At 35.3% G+C, this 19440-nt stretch overlaps 1 protein-coding gene across 20 annotated transcripts in view; it reads left to right on the forward strand.

Annotated features, from left to right (window-relative positions):
• The window catches only part of AKAP9 (A-kinase anchoring protein 9), a 159284-nt gene that overhangs the window by 56046 nt on the left and 83798 nt on the right, over nucleotides 1-19440 (forward strand). For 19 of the 20 annotated variants that reach the window (XM_021102183.1, XM_021102193.1, XM_021102192.1 and 16 more), the window contains 7 exons: nucleotides 2083-2162; nucleotides 4736-4862; nucleotides 6403-6488; nucleotides 11050-11164; nucleotides 11648-11846; nucleotides 13707-13803; nucleotides 15270-15362. In XM_021102183.1, coding sequence (XP_020957842.1) covers nucleotides 2083-2162; nucleotides 4736-4862; nucleotides 6403-6488; nucleotides 11050-11164; nucleotides 11648-11846; nucleotides 13707-13803; nucleotides 15270-15362 — 797 coding nt within the window. 20 annotated transcript variants of the gene reach the window in all.

The raw sequence follows: 19440 nt of genomic DNA on the forward strand, positions 1-19440 counted from the left end.
AAAAGATTGGCAGGAGCCTGATCGGAAAAACTTTCATATATGCTAACTGAAGCATGTTTAATTCTTTATGATACTGGTGATAAGACCTACTGCAGGATTTTATTTTAAAAATTTTTTTAAATTATAGTTGATTTACAATGTTCTGTCATACTGAGGGATTTTAAATAGAATAGCATAGTAAGATTTTTATTTTAAGATGACACCATTGGGACAAATGGGGGAGGCAGTAGATGATGGAAAGACCAGGTAAGCAGCTTTGACAATAATTCTGTTAGCAATGAGATGTTAAGTTAAAGTGTCATTGGGAATGGAGAAGAAAGTGTTGTAGGCTGTAGTCTGCAGTTAGTAGTAAAAGAGGAGGGAATTGAGAATGATCTCTAAGTTTCCAGTTTGAATAATTGGATCGAGGGTAACTCCAGTCGTGAAGAGGATAAGGAGCAAATTTGTGGGATAAATAATAAATTCAGTTTGGAAAGTTGAGTTAAAAATACCTGCTGACTTTGAAAAAGAGATGTCTGGTAGGTAGTTGAAAATAGAAGGCTGAAACGAAAGAGAAGTTTATGCTCAAGGAAAAGGTTTATAATTCAACAGAACATTTGAGGCCAGAGACAGGAATGAGATGCACTGGGAGACTGGAGAATGAGCCAAAAGACTAAGATGGCACTGTGGGAAACAGCAACATTTAAGGAACCTTACGTGGAAGACGAATTGCAATTAACTTTTGTCCTTTTTATTTTTTCTGGGGCCACATCCTTAGCATGTAGAAGTTCCCAGACTAGGGATCAAACCTATGCCACAGCAGCGACCCAAATCACTACTATGACAACACTGGATCCTTAACTCACTGTGCCACAAGAGAGCTCTGTTAACTTTTATCTTTAATAATTATTTAATTACTCAGTTAATTAGACTTCCTCTGTTCAAGGTACCTCTAGGCCTCTGCTTTTGACAGTCTACCTTTGGGGTGGTGGTGGTTAACAAGTTTGGAATTGTTTTGTTGAACAGAGTAGAATTTAAAGTGTGGCTTAAATAGGAATACCATACTTTTCACTTCAGGAATTCCTTGGGTTTGAATTGAGTAAGATTTTAAGCATGCATTGCCAGTATTGGTGTCCTCGTCAGATTGAATCTGTCCAGTGTTTTTCAAACTACAAATTAATTAAGGGCTGATAGGCTCAGTTTAGTGAGTAATGACCAGCTCTTTTTTTTTTTTTTTTTAGTAAATAATAGAACAGAAAACATTGGAGTACATAACATAAAGAGTGAATAATGCTTTATAAAAATTTTTATTTCAGTTTTTTATGGATATATGTATATAATAAGTTGTGTGATATATTTCTTATATTGGAATGTAGTAAAAAACTTGGACGTCATTGCTTTGTGCCATTTTATGGGATATAAATTGAGAATTCTATAAATTATCTGAGACAATTAACATTGAGCAGTAAAAATTAACTTTGAAAAAGAAAGAATTTAAAACTAATCTTAGTGGGAGTTTCCGTCAATGGTTCAGCAAGTTCAGAACCCGACTAGAAGCCACAAGAATGCGGGTTTGATCCCTGGCCTAAGTGAGTTAAAGGATCCAGCATTGCTATGAGCTGTGGTGTAGGTTGCAGGCACTGCTCAGATCCTGAGTTGCTGTGCCTGTGCTCTAGACTGGCAGCTGCAGCTCTGATTCAACCCCTAGCCCAGGAACTTCCATATGTTGTAGGTGGAGCCCTAAAAAAAACCAACCAAACAAACAAACAAAAAAAAACCACAACAACAAAAAACTAATCTTACTATGCTTACTGCCAGGTGCTTTCAGTTGACATAGGTTTAATATGAAAATAGTTTTTTTTTCCTTTTCTTTTTAGGCATATGGAGGTTCCCAGTCTAGGGGTTGAATTGGAGCTGCAGCCGCTGGCCTACACCACAGCTCAGGCAATGCCAGATCCTTAACCCACTGAGCGAGGCCAGGGATTGAACCTGGGTCCTCATGGATACTAGTCAGATTCATTTCTGCTGAGCCATGATAGAACTTCTGAAAATAGTTTTTAAGTATATAAATTGAACATACTAATTCAATATCTATTCTGCTAGGTGATGAAGTGAAGCCTTTGCAAATGCTTATTGGGAAACTTCACAAGGCAGTGTCTGAAGAGTGTTCTCATTTTACACAGGTATGGTATCAGATAAAAAGTACTTTTAGACAAGAAGTGCTAAATATTAAGTTACTACTGATTTGATAAACAGAATCATCCAAATTAGTTTTTCCCTACTATCTTACCTCAGAACTGTATTTAGAAAATATTCCTGAGTTTTTAAGTTTAAAATTAACATTTAAATATTTTCCTGATAATCAGTTCGAAACAAAAGAAACTTAAGTAAATTATCTCAGCAGTAGAATACACAAAAGGTATGCCTAATGAAAAACAAAAATAGAGCCTTATGCAGATCTGTTTCCTACCCCTGTCCACTTTGGTGGTTGAGTGAATTTGATGACTTAGCTGCACAGACTAGTAAGATAAGATTGCACACTTCAGTTTGCCAAAATCTAAAAACACAAATTATACCTAGTAGAATTATATTTGTGAAGATTGGGAGAAATAGGAGCTCTTCTACACTACCAGTGGGAGTGTACTTCCTTTAGAAGCAAACTGATAAGTAGCCCAGGAATTTATTTCTACATAGGCTCACATGTGCACAACCAGGTATGTTCACTGCAAGCGGGCCTATGTTAAGTTAAAAATTAGAAATAGCTATTTCCATCTATAGGCAAATGAATAAACAAATTATGATATATCCATACAATTGAACACCATGTAGCAGTATTTGATGTGTGTACTAATATCAGTAAATCTCAAAAAAAAAAAAAAACCATGTGTGTTAGAGTAATCACTTCTGGGCAGAGAGAAGTGAATGAAATAGGTAAGCAGTACTTAATGCAGAAAACTTCAAATGTGTATGTAATTTCACTTTGTTTTTAAGAATATGGATATAATGTGATAAAATACTACTGTTTCTTATAGCTCGGTAATAAATAAACAGTTTTTCTGTGTATTTGAAATAGGTCAGAAATTAAAATATATGCTTAGGCTTGTCCCATGTCTCTGTCCCACCCTGTGTATTTGTAATTTGAAGAGGGAGGAGGGTAACATTGGGAAAATAAAGCTGCCTTACTGATTCTGATTACCTATAGAATAGTTCAAAAAACAAAACACACAAAAAAATGAGAAATAACCATACTGAAGGCTATTATTCATTTAGCTTCCACATCTGTTGAAGGGTTCAGGCATTGTCCTTTCATATACATTGTTGATAGTAAATATGGAAAGGGGACCCAAGTCACAGCAGTACATTTATAAGCTGACTTTATATTTTCTTTTCTCCCATTAATGTCTTTACCTGACCCCTGATCTCAAGTTGAAATATGAATCAGGTTGTAATAGAGAGGTCCCCTGAGTTCATTATGAAACCTGGTTTTGTCACTAGTCATTGATGTTTCCATGGACTAATTACTTCATCTTTCTGGGTCTGTTGTTTCATCTGTAAATTGAGTGATCATTCAGGTTTCCACCAACCTGAATCAGTTTATCAGTTTATGATAAAATTCCACCTTAGGGTCTGTGGAAAAAAAAGATGTCTAGAAAGTAGTCTATAAAACTACTATACTACTAGTAGTCTATAAAACTAAAAAGGGACTATGAAAACTTCATGACCTCAGTTATTAGTAGACAGTATAGTGAACTTTTATTCAGGTCTCAGGAATAGCAACAGTAAACAATTTGGTTTTCAAGTCTAGAAGTCGTTATTTCCAGTTGCATGAGAGGCAAAGGTGAAAATTAGCTTATCAAATGATTATGGGGCATATGTTGTTTTTATAAGTGATGACAGAATTGTCTGTTAGAAGAAAAACCAGAATAATGTGTCATATAGTTTTAGTATTCTTATATGTATAAACCACATAATAATACTCTCTTATGTTATAGAAAAGAATGTGAATATGATCTATTTCATGTATTTTCAATGCATTTATAGACTACTTTCTAGTCTTTTTTTTTTTTTTTTTTTTTTTTTTTTTTTTTGCTTTTTTTAGGGCCTCACTCACAGCATATAGAAGTTCCCAGGCTAGGAGTAGAATTGGAGCTACAGCTGCTGGCCTACACCACAGCCACAGCAATGTTGGATCCAAACTGCATCTGCAACCTATACCACAGCTCATAGCAGCGTCAGATCCTTGACCCACTGAGCAAAGCGAGGGATCAAGCCCTCATCTTTACCGATACTAGTCAGATTCATTTCTGCTGCGCCACAACGGGAACTTCCTAGTCATCATTTTTGAACTGCTATCCTCATGTTTGGTTTTTTTCAAGGGTAATTGACATTATAGAGATAACATTCAGAATAGAATCCACGCTCGAAAGTCGTAGATTAAAATATGAGATCTGTTCATTATTAGAAGCAGAAAAATTCCTAGTTTTGATAGCTGCATTTGATATATCTTATAGATAATGAAGACTATCAGTATTTTCCTGGTGTAAGAAATGGTTGATATTCTGTATGTGGAGAGAGAAAGATTTAGACTTGGTTATATCTTTTGTAGATTGGTTTGGTATATGGAAGAATGTTTTCTTACTGATTTTTCCATGCCAATTAGACTGTCTTCTGCATATAGGAAAATAATGTTTAATGACCTTTAGAGGCAGAAATCAAAAATGTAATCCCATAAAATACCTAATTTTATTGTCAACAGTCTTTTTGCAATATCCCTGGTGAACATTATACTCCTGCTTTAACATGTGAAGAGAAAGAGATGTCTGGTATTCCTACTTCTGAAAATCAAGAGCTAGAATTTCGAGATTATAGATATGAAGTTCAAGGTAATAAAGGCTTTATTATATTATTGAACAGAATATTTAATTTTCTTAAAAGAATTGATTATAAACTTTTATGTTTAATTCACAACTTAGTCACATATCTAAGGTGAGTTTATCTTAGTATATTGTTTTTTCAGGTTCATGAAATCTTATATTTATTTTTACAATGCAATAAAAATTGTGATATAAAGAAAACCAAAATTGTCTCCAAGTTTTCTTGTCTATCTTCCATTCCTCTTCTTCCATCTTTTTCATCATTATAATTCTTAATTCTATACCATAGTCCAAACCTTTAAAACTTACCTTATTTATTGAATAAGTTTATGTTAAGGTCTTATTTAAAAAAAAAAAAAAAAAGAATAGGAAGGCATTCAAGGAGTTATCTGGTGGCCTAGCAGTTAAGGATCTGGTGTTGTCACTGCTATGGCTCGAGTTTGATCCCTAGACTGGGAAATTTTGCATGCCATGGGTGGCAGAAAAAAAGAGAGAGAAATAAAAGGAGGCATTCAATCTTTTTTTTTTTTTTTTTGGCTGCACCTGTGGCATGCAGAAGTTCCTGGGCCAGGAATCAAATGCGACCTATGCCACAGCTACAGCAATGCTGAATCCTTAAGCCACTGTGCCACAGAGGGAATGCCAAATATCTTTTTTTTTTTTTTTTCTTGCTTTTCAGGACTGCACCTGTGGCATTTGGAGGTCCCCAGGCTAGAGTTCCAATCAGAGCTACAGCTGCTGGCCTACGCCACAACCACAGCAACACAGGATCCAAGCCACGTCTGCCACCTACACCACACAGCTCATGGCAATGCCAGATCCTTAACCCACTGAGCAAGGCCAGGTATCGAACTTGCAACCTCATGGTTCCTAGTCGGATTCGTTTCCACTGTACCATGACAGGAACTCCCCAAATATCTTTCTCAACAGGAATCTTACATTAGTTTATTTCTACAAATTGCTACCTCAAATTTTTTTTTTTTTTGTCTTTTTGCTATTTCTTGGGCCGCTCCCACTGCGTATGGAGGTTCCCAGGCTAGGGGTTGAATCAGAGCTGCAGCCACCGGCCTATGCCAGAGCCACAGCAACGCAGGATCCAAGCTGCATCTGCAACCTACACCACAGCTCACAGCAACGCCGGATCGTTAACCCGCTGAGCAAGGGCAGGGACCGAACCCGCAACCTCATGGTTCCTAGTCGGATTCGTTAACCACTGCGCCACGACGGGAACTCCTACCTCAAATTTTTGATACTCCTTCAGAAGTAAAGACAAAATATTTCCTACTCCTGTCCATTGTATGAATAATGAACAAAGTATGTACAAATTAATGAATGCCAAAAGAAATTAACATATTTTAATATGAAATTGTTGAGTTATCTTTGTAGCAAGTGTTTCATATTAATGAGATTTTAATTATTTGTTACTATACATAGGAATTTTACTTTTAGCAGGTAATATTCTAAAGTTATGAATAGATGAATAGTACTCATTGAAAGAAGCAGACTTTTACTGTGGAGTGAAATGATTATAATTGTTTATCGTTTATAGAGTGTCAAGAAAATATGCAAACTCTTCTCAACAAAGTAACAGAAGAATACAACAAACTCTTGGTACTTCAGTCACGATTAAGTAAGGTATGTGGAGTGAAAAATGTATTCAAATGTTTGCATTTATTATATTACCTGCTGTTTTGTAAGCTGCTTCATCAACCAAGAATTTAAAAAATAAGTAAACATGGAAAGAAAGTTGACGTATATTTATCATATCAGTATGCTGAAGGAATTTCTGCAATTTGGATATTCTTTGACCCTATAAAGAGTTTTTGAAATCATAATAAAGTTAACATATATATGAAATATAAAATTGTAAACTTGGTGAAGTGGTTGCATTTAATTTTACATATAACGTTTTTTAAAGGGGTGAGTTAGTTTTAGAGAAAAATAGTAATTAGTTGTTTAGAACATAGGTAATTAATTTCACATGGTTTTGTATATGTCATATTTCTTTGAAGCAGTTGTCTTAAAAATGCATAGAAAACTAGGTAAGAGAGTATAGGTGGCATAATGTAATTTATTAACTGTATCATAAATGTAACAACGTATTAGCAAACATAAGTGTTGTAATTTTCATGTTGTAGGAAAAAAAATCCAGAACGATCTCTATTTGCTTGTTTGGGGTACTTTTTGATGTTTTATATTAAAATATTTAGGCCGATTTGAAAGATCGATAGACTCTAAAAGTTTTGTTGCTTATGAGAAATATTTTAGCTAAAATTCTCATTCTTTTTCCTCTTTCTCTTCCTCTCCCTCTTTTTCACTCTCTGTTTTATCCAGAAAGTAAACGAACTTTCCTCTCTCTCTTCCTTTTTCTGTGCAATTAAAGTACATCCTGATCCAGCCTTTCTTAAAACCTGTAAACCTATCCCAGTATTCTTTTGATAAACATGTAGGATGGTAGGTGGCTAGATAAAAACCCTTCTTTAACTCTACATTTCTTTTTCTTTCTTTTAAAAATATATTGCTTGTCCTTATGGTAATACATAGTTGAAACTATTAAATAGTGTAGGGGGGATTACAGTAAACCAATGACCACAGTGATATTGATATTATCTTTCTGTTCAGGACAGTTTGCTTTGATGAGACACACACCTCTCTTCTTCCCCAGTGCTAGAATGTGGGCAGCTACTCCCAAACACAAACACCCACACTTGCTTCCTTACTTCTGAGTCACCTCTTTTGGTTTCTTTTGAGACTAGCTGGGTCAGGAGAATGGGTTATACTATGATTAATTGAAGGTCAATATATTTGATTTCTGATCCACTTCCTTCCTGCACTGATCTCTCTCTGCGCCTGGGTCCTTTCTGGAGTCCTGCTGGGCAAGTTAAATATCTCCTGTGACTGTGGTTCCCTTCAAGTGTTCTTTAGGCTGCTTCTCCCTTCACCCTGCTTAATCAGTCTTCTCCCACCTCTTCTCTGTTGCTCTCTCTCTTGGTCTCTTTTGGGCTTATTATGGATTTATTCCATTTAAAGATTCATTATCTTTTGTTATCAAGAGGAAGAAGAGTTATATGTCAGAGATCATACAGCTAAATACCTATGTGAGCTTTGCTCATTAAAAAAAAAAAAAAAAAAATGAAGAAAGCCAAATGAAAGCTGGGAAAGTGAAACCTGAAGACAACAGACTTCATCAAAAGGGGGCAGAGGCTGCTCAGCTTCACCCTGTGTTGTTATATGGAAGAACCAGCCCCAGTGTTGTTAATTCTTTTAGTTTATCAATTTTATATGAAGTCTTTTGCTTTTTTTAAATGTTGAGACATATTTAAAATAAACTTTTTTAAATTGGGAAACAATTACAGAAAATAAATAATAAGAAAAACCGTTTGGTACCAGAATAGTTCTGTCACCTAGGATTAGAGTCATTCTGTTTTGCAGCTGTTAAGTATAAACATATGCTTAGTGTATCTTGAACTAGTTTTCATTTTAATTGTCATTTTTTGATTTTGTACAACTTGCTGTTTTCTTAGAATGTTTTCTTCCCTTAGCTTCTGTAGCTTCAATTCTGTGGCTTTTTAAGCTTTATTATGTGTTTTGCCCACCCATTTATAGTCACCAAGAATCTGTTCTTGATCCTCTAATTATGCTATGAGCTGCCCTCATCCACATCTGTGCTTTCCTGATCTCTAGGCAGTCCTTACTCCTGAGCTATAGAGTCATACATCTAATAATCAACATTGAAATTTGAATTTATTACTTTTTTCCTCTTAAACCAGCTTCTCCTCCCTTCTCAGTTTTGAAGAATGATATTCAACCAGAAACTTAGCAATCATATTATCCCAGACAGTTCTTTCCCCTAGCCGCTGATCTTCCATCAAACTGCAGTCTACTCTGAAGGGAGTATAAAAGAAATGAAAGATGTATGCCTTTTTCCCGTTCAACTATCCAGCCAGTAAATTTTATTTGCTAATTATATGCCAAGTTGTACTAATATATTGTAAGTAGTCACTAGGTGGAAGCAGTTTATAAATTGATGGACTTTATAAACTAATTCGAAGAAATATGGTGTATGTGTAACTGTATGTAAAATAGTTATCCAAGGCAACATTTAATTATTTAAAAGAAGTACTTTTGGAATTAAGCAAATAAGTACATAAGTATAGATGCAGATAACTAAGGAAGATTTCTTGGGGTAGGTGGGACTTAAATTGGAACGGAAACACCAGGGGAGGAAAAGGTGATATGGTCAAAGTCTCAGAGGTCTAAGTGTAACATATTTTTAATATACATTGCTCAGAGAGTAATGGAGTCTATATACTGTACCAAAGTTTGAATGCTAGGTGGGACTTATCTTCTAGACATGGAAAAGCTGTTGGAAATTCGTGATTGTAGTGCTAGGCATCATGAGGTTGAACTTTTAGGGAGATTAATCTGGTGGCAGTGGGAGGTAGGAAAGAAGAAGGGATGATTCATAAGATACTTTAAGGAAGAACCTAAGGGATTGATAGTTGATGTGGAAGAAAAAGGAGAGCAACAAGACCAGGACAGCTCATGATTCTTTCATTCCCTGTATCAGTGAAATTGCACCTTAGATGTCTGTGTAATGAGGCAGGCTGTAGATAGGCTGAGAGTCCCCAAGACCACCCCCTTGTTCAATGGTTCACTAGAGGAATTCACAGGATTCAACATAATGGTTGTACTCAAGGCTAAAAATCAGCCCCATAAAGGTTTGAAAAGGAGCATGGGGCAAACCCTAGGGAAGCAGGTACAAACTTCTAGAATCCTCTCCTAGTGGAGTCATAGGACACCACCCCTATAGTAGCTGTGATGATGGGAACTACTTACTTTTCATGTTATTATAATTATTTGTTTACTCTTCTGCCTCTTCCATTACACTAAACTCCACTAAACCCTTCAGAATCAGAAAGTCTCTTTGTTTTTATTTCCTCTTTTTAGCACATTGCTTTATTTACCATATGGTAAGGGCTCATTCACTACCTATTTGCTGATTGAATTAAGTGACAATGTAGAAATGTTGAACTAGAAACTGAAGTATTTACCTGATGGGCTTTACTTTCTCTGGGAAGTAGGAGTCAGAGTCCTCTGAAATGTATACAGGGGTACCATTTCAGGAGTGGGTAGAAGACTTGGTAAGAGCCTGTGGGAAATAGCTTTTATCCTGTTGCCCACCTTTGTTCTTCTAGTCTGGCAAGTCCAAACTCTTTCCCCTAGTTTTTAAGGTGCTCTTTAATCTAGATCTATCTCATTTATCTGGCGCAATTTCTCCCATCCTTTCCAAATTAAACCCTCTCAACAAGGTCATTGTCTTCACTACTTATAGCATTCTTTCACAAATGCTTTTACTTTTTCTTCCTTGTAGCCTCTCCTAATCATTCATTGTTCAGAATGATGGAGGCCCAAATCAAATTTGAGTTCCTCCATAATTACTCAGATCTACATCAGTCTTTCTTCTATTACTGCCTTTTAGTAAAACTTTGTAGTTTAATGCTTCTCTAATTGTTTAATTTTCTTTCCCCAATCAGTTGATAAATTCTGTGAGGGCGGGTATACGATATTTTTACTAATTTTATATTCTTACTCACCTTTGGCACAATGCTGGCCACATAGTAGATTGATTATTAAATATCTGAGGAATGACTGAATTAATACACATATACATCTGACATACTATTGCCTAATTTTAATAGTTAAGGGATTAAGCTGACGTTTATCTGTTTTCATTGTTTTCCTTCTTTTTTGTTTAAAGAAGAGCATACACTTATCAGTTACCTGGTTATACGTATATTAGTATCCAGATATTAGTAACCGGTATATTGTCAAGTATTGATAATATAAAATTTAGTCTTTATGAGTTGAAATCTCAAAGACCTAAGTCATATTAAAAATATTGTTAGGAACTTTATACCAAAGTTCTGTGTGGCTCCTTTTTTTGAAGTAAAATGAACTTGCTTCTGGGTAAGAAAGAACATTATTTATTAATATAATTTCAGTGCTATGAAAGGAGTGGGGTGTGAGTCACTATATCACAAGAGAACATGGAATAACTTGGAAGGGAAAATATTTATATTAGGGTATCACAATTTTAGGTGATTTTTTTAAAAGGTAAAATTGCTTTTATGTAGTTTTCACAACGCCGAACCACATATTTATGTCACTGCTTTTCTTCTGTTATTTTCAATAGATGCAGAAACAGCAGACAGGTGATGTGAAACTTGAATTTGCAGAAGAAAACCTACTAAAAAAGGAAACAGACTTTGTATCAACCCATACTCAGATGGCCCATTTGCAGGACATTGGTAAATTTTGATTATATACCATAATGTGTTTTTATACCAAATGCTCATTAGTTTCATTTTTATTTTGAAATTTGAGACCCTTTAGTGCCTTGGGCATTTCACTTTAACCTTCTCTTGTCTCAGTTTTCTCAACCTTAAAATGAACATTTTGGATACCATCTCTTCCCACTCTTATATTCTGTGATCTAAATTATTTTCAATTTTCAAAAACAAAAATTGGTAGATTTAGGGATACTTCAGCCTTGAAGACAGAAGAAATGAACTTGAGTTACATATTCATGTTTCATCAGTCAAAATGAGTTTAACTTGATACCTGAGTTATTAGCACTGAAAACATTATTTTTCAAAGACGAATGAATATTCTATGCATACACAAAAAAGTGACTCTGGTTTTTCACTAAGAAATTTGTATTGAAATGTGTATTTTCTTCTGTTCCTTTGACTTACTGAAATGTATATTTTCTTCTGTTCCCTTTACCTTAGATGTTAGTCATAAAAGCATCTTATCTACTCTGGAAAATACTGAAAACATTAAACAACTTGAAGGACAAGTTCAAGAGTTAGAAAACCTTGTATCCTCTTTGCAGCAGCAATTGAAAGAAACTGAAGAGAACCATGAGGCAGAGATTCATTCTTTGCAGGAAAGGCTTCAAGCTGTTAATGAGTCCACAGTTCAGCCAAGGTATCCATCTACTTATAATCTATTTAAAATTTTATTCAATGTTATTTGTGGCTTAGTAACAATCATAGTACAATTATTTTAGGAGAAAATATAACTTAGAAAAATTTGGCTTAAAAAAAAGATGGGCTGTAGCATTATATAAGAAATAAAAGCAGGAGATAATTCTTTATCTTTGAAATGTATGAAGTAAATGTTAGTGTAAACCAAATATATTTTATAATAAGAATTTTACTTAACACCTCTGCTTTGTAAAGATGTTGATTGTTATGAATATGCTGGATTAAATCAAACAGTGTGCATGTCTTGTATGTGTGTGGTTTATTGGATGCCTAGTCTTTGCCACTTTGATGCAGGGATCGCACAAAGAATTCTAATTGTAGCTGGACTTTTTCTACTTGGTTGTCTAATGCCTAGACTCACCATGTCCAGAATACAACTCTGAGTCTTCCCCTCAAAATTTGTTCTTTCTGTAGCCATCTAACAAGCCCATCTATGGAGACTCCTTTTTCATTCCTCACTGTCGAGAAATCCCTTTATTTCTACCTCCCAAATACATCTAAACCAGGCCACTTCTCACCAGCCCCCTGTCCCTGCCATCCTCATGTCTCACTGGGTTTACTGCAACAATGGATCTCTCTTCTTCTACCCTAACTTACCTAAAGTTTGTTCTCAACACAGTTTCAAAAGTTTGCTTTAAACTTTTAGACAAATTATGTTATTCCAGTGCTCTTCTCTCCTTACTCTACCTTATTAGGCCCTACATAACGGGTCCCCATTACTTCTCTGAATATATCTCCTACTGACTTGCTTGTCACTTGCTATTCTAAAGCCACATAAACTCCTCGGCATCCTCAAACTGTCATGTGCTCCTTCTTCAGGATCTTATTTCTCATTGCTGTTGCTTCTGACTATAATGAATGATCTTTCAGTGTTTGCATGCCCTACACAGTCACCTCCTTTGGATCATAGTCAAATGTCGTGTTCTTATGAGGCCTAGCCTGATCACAGTATTAAAATCATCCCTTAGAAATCCATATACTAATTTCCTGCTTCTTTTTTTCTGTATTTCTTAATATTATTTATATATATATAACTTTATATTTCTATAAAATAAAAACCAAGCTGTATATATTTGGAGAGGAGGTTTGTTTATTCGTTTTTATTATCTGTCTCCTGTGAAGGACTTCAAGCTTTGTTAAGGGGATTTTTGTCTACTTAATTCACTGTATCCCAAACCCTTTAAGTGATTACTATATGCCTATGAAATTATTAAATATTTGTTAAATGAATGACAGTTTATAACTTAGTAGAGAAGCATACTGTAGTATTTAACTAGCTCTGTAAAACCCTCAGAGAGTTAATCTAACTTTGGCTCTGCTGCTCCAGGACTCATGTTTCCGGAGATACTTGGTATTGGAACCACAACACAAATTTTTGTTTTGTTTTTGTAGACAGAATACTGAATTTCCACACTTCCTCAGAAGCATTCTGTTTCTCTCTTTGTGTGTGTGTATGTATACATTTTTAACAGTAAAGATTTTACAAACCTTTTTACTCAATAATAGCATAGATAACTTTTAAAAAATACCTATACTTATAAGTGGCTCCATGTCATAATTTGTAGTAGACTTTATAAAATGGCATATAATTCAGTGATAGTCTGTTAAAATATTCTGTCATTTAATTCTGTTAAAGTGGAAAAATTAGTCAAAAATATTGCTTAAGTTACAATACTGTAACTCTTGATCTATTATTCTTGTTTCTACTGATTGGTACACATTCTGTGCGTGCTGTAAATTGGGCTAACAGTTAATTTGACACACAACTCTAATTATTTCACCTTCTTTTATTTATATTTAGCTTCTCCATTGATTCAGTGGTAATTGCTGAATCAAATTTATGGAAAACAGTATACCCTGGAAGTTGTCTAAAACAGAACATTGATGGCACAGCAGAGGTATTATATTTTTAAACTGTTACTGTGCATTGGTTTCATTTTTGTTAAAATGATTTTTATGTCTGTGGTTTAAGAATTATCCAATAAATAGTTGCTGAGAAGTAAGTTAATACAATAAACATGAGGATATGGAGTTCCCGTCATGGCTCAATGGTAACGAACCCAACTAGTGGTATCCATGAGGACGCAGGTTTGATTCCTGGTCTTGCTCAGTGGGTTAAAGATCTGATATTGCTGTGAGCTGTGTCATAGATGTTGCGTGAATCCCACAGTTCTGTGGCTGTGGCATAGGCCGGCAGCTACAGCTCTGAATCAACCCCTAGCCTGGGAACCTCCATATGCCTCGGGTGCTAAAAAGACAAAAATAAATAAATAGATAATTATGAGGATAACACCTTACATAAAAGACCCAGAAGATTATGTAAGTGAAGAAATTTAATGTATTTTCATAGTATAGGAAAAGCACAAGAGGTTTTTTTCCACCCTAAATATATTCTAGTTTAAAATTTGTCTTGTTTTAGATAACATGAGCTGTATAACAAATTAGTTTCAGAAAAGAGAAACAGTTTTTTTTTTTTTTTCCCACCATCGGAAATTGAACTAGACCATCTCTAGAATAGTATTTAGGAATCCCCAAAATTTAATATCTTAGGGCTGGAACAGTTGGATGAGGCTTTTTTCAGCACAGGCTGTCTAAGATAGAAAATCCCCTCATCTTGTACAGTATATCTCATCCAGGTAAATCACATTTTGCCTCTCCTCAACAATGTATACAGTCCCAATTTGTGACCACTTTTCTTAAACTTATAACTAGAAAACTCTGGTTTCCACTCAGTAAATTTCTAGTTCTTAAGTACTACAGGAAAACATCATTGCCTTCTCTAACTCTAGAATAAAAGTGTGGCATTGGCCACATCCTTGATTCTTCCATATTCATCCCATGTGGAGTATCCCTCTGGATGACTTTTCAGATAATTGGTAAAGAAGTGCTTTTATGCTGAGAACATGTTTACATTTAAATAGCCATTTGATTTTTTTCTATTTATAAAAGTAATTTGTATTTGTAGAAAATTTGATACTGTTAATAAGTACTAAGAAGAAAAGAAGTTTGTTTATAACCTCATGAGCAAAGATAGCCAAGTGTTAACATTACTTAGATGCGTATCTATTTAATTATATTTAGGAAGTATCTTTTTTCCACTCTAGAACTATATATTAGTAGAGATGTAAATATATTTCTCACTTTACATCTTTGTTAAATTCACAATAGTGAGTACAGTTATTTATTAGAATTAGCCACTAGATTATTGTTTTTAATTAAGGGAGCAGACATTTACTTATTAATTAAAACTTCTCAGAAGTTTTCTAAAAAATATTAATTTTTGAGTGTATTTGAGTAGAAGTTTAAAAATTAGTGGTGTACAATTAATATAAATAAGCATATCATATTTTGCTTTTTAATTTAGTTTTCTAGTGAATATGGAGAGCAACAGAAAACAAACATGGTTAAGTTGCTGGAAAAACAGTACCAAGAACGATTAGAAGAGGAAGTAGCTAAGGTAAGTTTATAATTTGTTTCGAAGATTATTGTGACCTGTGTTTCCTCGGCGCCTTGGCGCCTCCTGGAGTTCCCATCTTTGTGCAGTGGTTAACGAATCTGACTAGGAGCCATGAGGTTGCGGGTTCTATCCTTGGCCTTGCTCAGTGAGTTAAGGATCTGGCATTGCCGTGAGCTGTGGTGTAGGTCGCAGATGAGGCTCAGATCCCGCGTTCCTGTGGCTCTGGCATAGGCCGACAGCTACACCTCTGATTGGACCCCTGGCCTGGGAACCTCCACATGCTGTGAGTGAGGCCCTAGAAAAGACAAAAAAAAAAAAGAGGAGATTTTATTGATGGTAATTTTTTGTTTTTCTTTTTTCCTTTTCAGGGCTGCATGTACAGCATATGGAATTTCTCAGGCTAGGGGGTTGAATTGGAGCTGCATCTGAAAGCCTATGCCACAGCCACAGCAGTGTGGGATCTGAGCCACATTTGTGACCTACACTGCAGCTTGCGACAACTCGGATCCTTAACCCACTGAGCGAGGTCCAGGATTGAACCTGCATCCTCATGAATACTAGTTGGGTTCTTAACCCGCTGAGCCACAGTGGGAATTCCTGTTGTAAAGTTTTATACATAGCTCATTTAAGTTGTCAGATACTTGTTTTAAGCACAATGCCATTAAGTGGAATTGATCTCGGAGGCAGCAGTGAGTGATGGTCTGAAGTGAGATCTCAGTTCTCTACTCAGAAGTTGAACCTGTGTTGTCTGGATGAAAACCAGGAATCTTAGCCACTAGACTGGCTAGAGGCTAAAAGCAAAATTGCCCCAATTCTTGACCCCTATAGAAAGCAAGAATGTTCCAAGGAGACAAAGACTATAAAAAAGACGTACAAAGTTTATTTTAGAAACACAGTACAAGTGGGAGAACACACAGAGGAGTAGTCTATTTTATCTAAGGCAGAAGCAAAGCAATAACACACACCCAAAGGAAAGCACAGGTATGAATGTCCCCCCAAATGAGGAGTGCATCAGAGAGGTGGTTTAAACCACTTATATGTGGCAGTTCTTACTGGTCTTTATTTTCCTTTGGCCTGTTTTATCTTTCACACCTCACCAGACCCAGGACCCTCTCTGATATGCATGTGCATCTCTTGGCCAAGATGGATTCCAAAGCAAGGCATGGTGGGAGGGTTATCTAGACTTACTTTGGCCTAGTGTCCCTTCCCTTTCTAACCCAGAGGGGTTTCTCCACACTTGTGTAGTTGGGATCTCCCTGACCCTGAGGATGGGAAGTATGTGACCTCTTGGTCTTTTGCCCAATCAGGGCTTAGTCCACTTCTGATCCCATCATTACCGTTGTTTCACAAGTTCATAGAGGCAAGGACCAGTTATTTGCCTTGTGCCTGTTGTTATTTCTATCCTGAAGGATAGACAGGTGTCTATCTTGGAGCCCACCTATCTACTGCCCCAGAATGTTCTGTAAATTTTTCTTTGAGAAAAAGATTCTTTTCTTGATACAGAATTTTACTATTAGAAACTTTTCAGAGTAAAAATTTGGTACCTGTCATCTGCAAACAGTAATAGTTTTACTTCTCCTTTTCCAATTTGGATTCCTTTTATATCTTTTTCTTCTCTGATTGCCATGGCTAGGACTTCCAAAACTATGTTGAATAATAGTGGTGAAAGTGCCAATCCTTGTTTTGTTCCTGATCTTAGTGGAACTGTTTTTACTTTTCACCATTGAGAATGATGTTAACTGTGGGTATCCTCCTTCACTGTTGCTGGGAATGTAAATTGGTACAACTGCTATGGAAAACAGTGTGGCAGTACCTCATAAAACTAAATAGATGATCCAAACAAACTACATATGATCCAGCAACCCCACTCCTGGGCATTTATCCAGACAAAACTTTCATTGAAAAAGATACATGCACCCCTATGTTCACTGCAGCACAATAGCCAAGACATGGAAACAACCTAAATGTCCATCAACAGATGAATGGATTAAGAAGATGTGGAACATATACACATTAGAATACTACTCAGCCATAAAAAGAACAAAATAATGCCAGTACAGCAACATGGATGAAACTAGAGATTTATCATACTAAGTGAACTAAGCTAGAAAGAAAAAGACAGATACCTGATATCACTTATTTGTGGAATCTAAAATATGGCACAGATGAGCCTGTCTACAAAACAGAAACAGATCATGGCCAAGGAGAGCAGACTTGGGGTTCCCAGAGGAGAGAGGGGAGGGAGTGGAATGGACAGGGAGTTTGAGGTTGGTGGATACAAACTGTAACATTTGGAATGGATGGACAGTGGGGCCCTACAGCACAAGGAACTAAGTGTGATTGGGTCATTTTGCTGTAAAACAGAAATTGAAGAAACACTGTTAATCAAAAAAAAAAAAAAAACAAATAATTGCCCAGTATTACTAAGGGCCCATATCAGTGGTAGTGGTTGTGAATTTAAAATGAGACCAGTCAGCTTGGTTTTTAATTTTTTTCTCCTCAGTTAAGTTCAGCTACACAGGCAGAGAGTAGGCAGAGTTAGTTGTAACCACAGATGGAATTTGATGAGATAATATGGTGAATGGAAAGCAGAGAATTACAAGATCATTGAGTCTAGCTTTCTTAGTTTCCAACCCATACCGTTCTTTTAATTATTTGTTACCCATTTCTAATCTAAAGGCATATACCAAAGAAGGTGATCTTTATGGTACCAATTTTTCAGAATTTCAAGAGCTTCTTTTGTGACTTAACATTTGGTCACATTTTTGTTTTTGTTTGCTTGTAATCATCCTTATTGATGTGTAATTTACATGAATTTTACATTCACCAACTATAACTGCAAAAGGTGAATTTTAACAAATGTTCACAGTTATCAATCAAGATTTAAAACATCTCCATCACCTCTAAAGTATTGTTGTGCTCCTTTGGAGATAGTATCCCCCATTTTATATTGTTGGATTCTATTTAATAATATTTTGTCAAGAATATTTATGTCTATATCCATGAAGAACATTATTCCTAGTTTTGTTCTAATGTCTTTATTTGGTTTTGATATCAGAGGCTGGTCTCATAAAATGTCAAAATATATCCTTCTTCTATTTTCTGGAAGAATTTATGTAGTATTGATATCATTTCAGATTTAAAAGTTTCATAGAATTTGATCATCTTATTGGCTTAGATTGTACCTTGTTGGAAGGGTTTTTTTAAACTATGAATTCAGTTTCTTTAGTAGATTTTGTTTTTTTTAGATGATGTATTTCTCTTAGAATTTTCTTTGGTAGTTTGTCACTCAAGGAACTGGTCTGTTTTATCTAAGCTTTTGAATTTATGTTGGTAGAGTTGTTTAAAGTGTCCCTTTATCATTTAATGGTTATGGGAGCTATATGTTATTTCTACTTTCTTTCTTTTTTCTTTGTTAGTCTAGCTAGAAGTTTATTGATTGTATTGATATTTTTAAGGAGCACTTGTGACCTTTTCGATTCATGGGCTGTTTAGAAATAAGTTTGATTTTCATATCTTTGGGATTTTCAGATACCTTCCTATTGTTGATTGATTGATATAATTTAATATAATAATTTTTAATTTCTTTGTGGTTGGGTGTACCTTGTATGATTTCATGTCATTTAAATTTTTTGTTCCAAATATGTTCTGTTTGGTCGAATACTCCATGCATATTGAAAAGAATGAGTGTTCTGCTGTTCAAACTTTAAGAGTCCCTCTGGTGTTCATTCCCTTCAGCCTGAAAAACCTCCTTTAGGGTTTTTTTTTTTTTTTTTTTTTTTTTTTTTAAGAGGAAATCCCCTGGTAACAAATTCAGTATGCAACAAAGTGTATGCCGTCTAATTTTGAATTGTCTGTTGAACATTTGAATATTTGGTTCTGTAAACTCTGGGGTTTATAATCCTATGGAGATTGTGATTTTATTTTGATTTTATTTTTTTAAACAGACAACCTAGTTAGGCTCAGGCCACAAGTTCTGTTTCACCCTCCCCATACAGATTTCTTTTCCGAGTTTTGACTTTCTCTGCTGTTTGCCTGCTTTTGTTTACTTTTCAGAGTTCTCAGGTAATTTGCTTTT

Source organism: Sus scrofa, chromosome 9 (genome assembly GCF_000003025.6).
Source record: "Sus scrofa isolate TJ Tabasco breed Duroc chromosome 9, Sscrofa11.1, whole genome shotgun sequence".
NCBI classification, from domain to species: Eukaryota; Metazoa; Chordata; class Mammalia; order Artiodactyla; family Suidae; genus Sus; species Sus scrofa.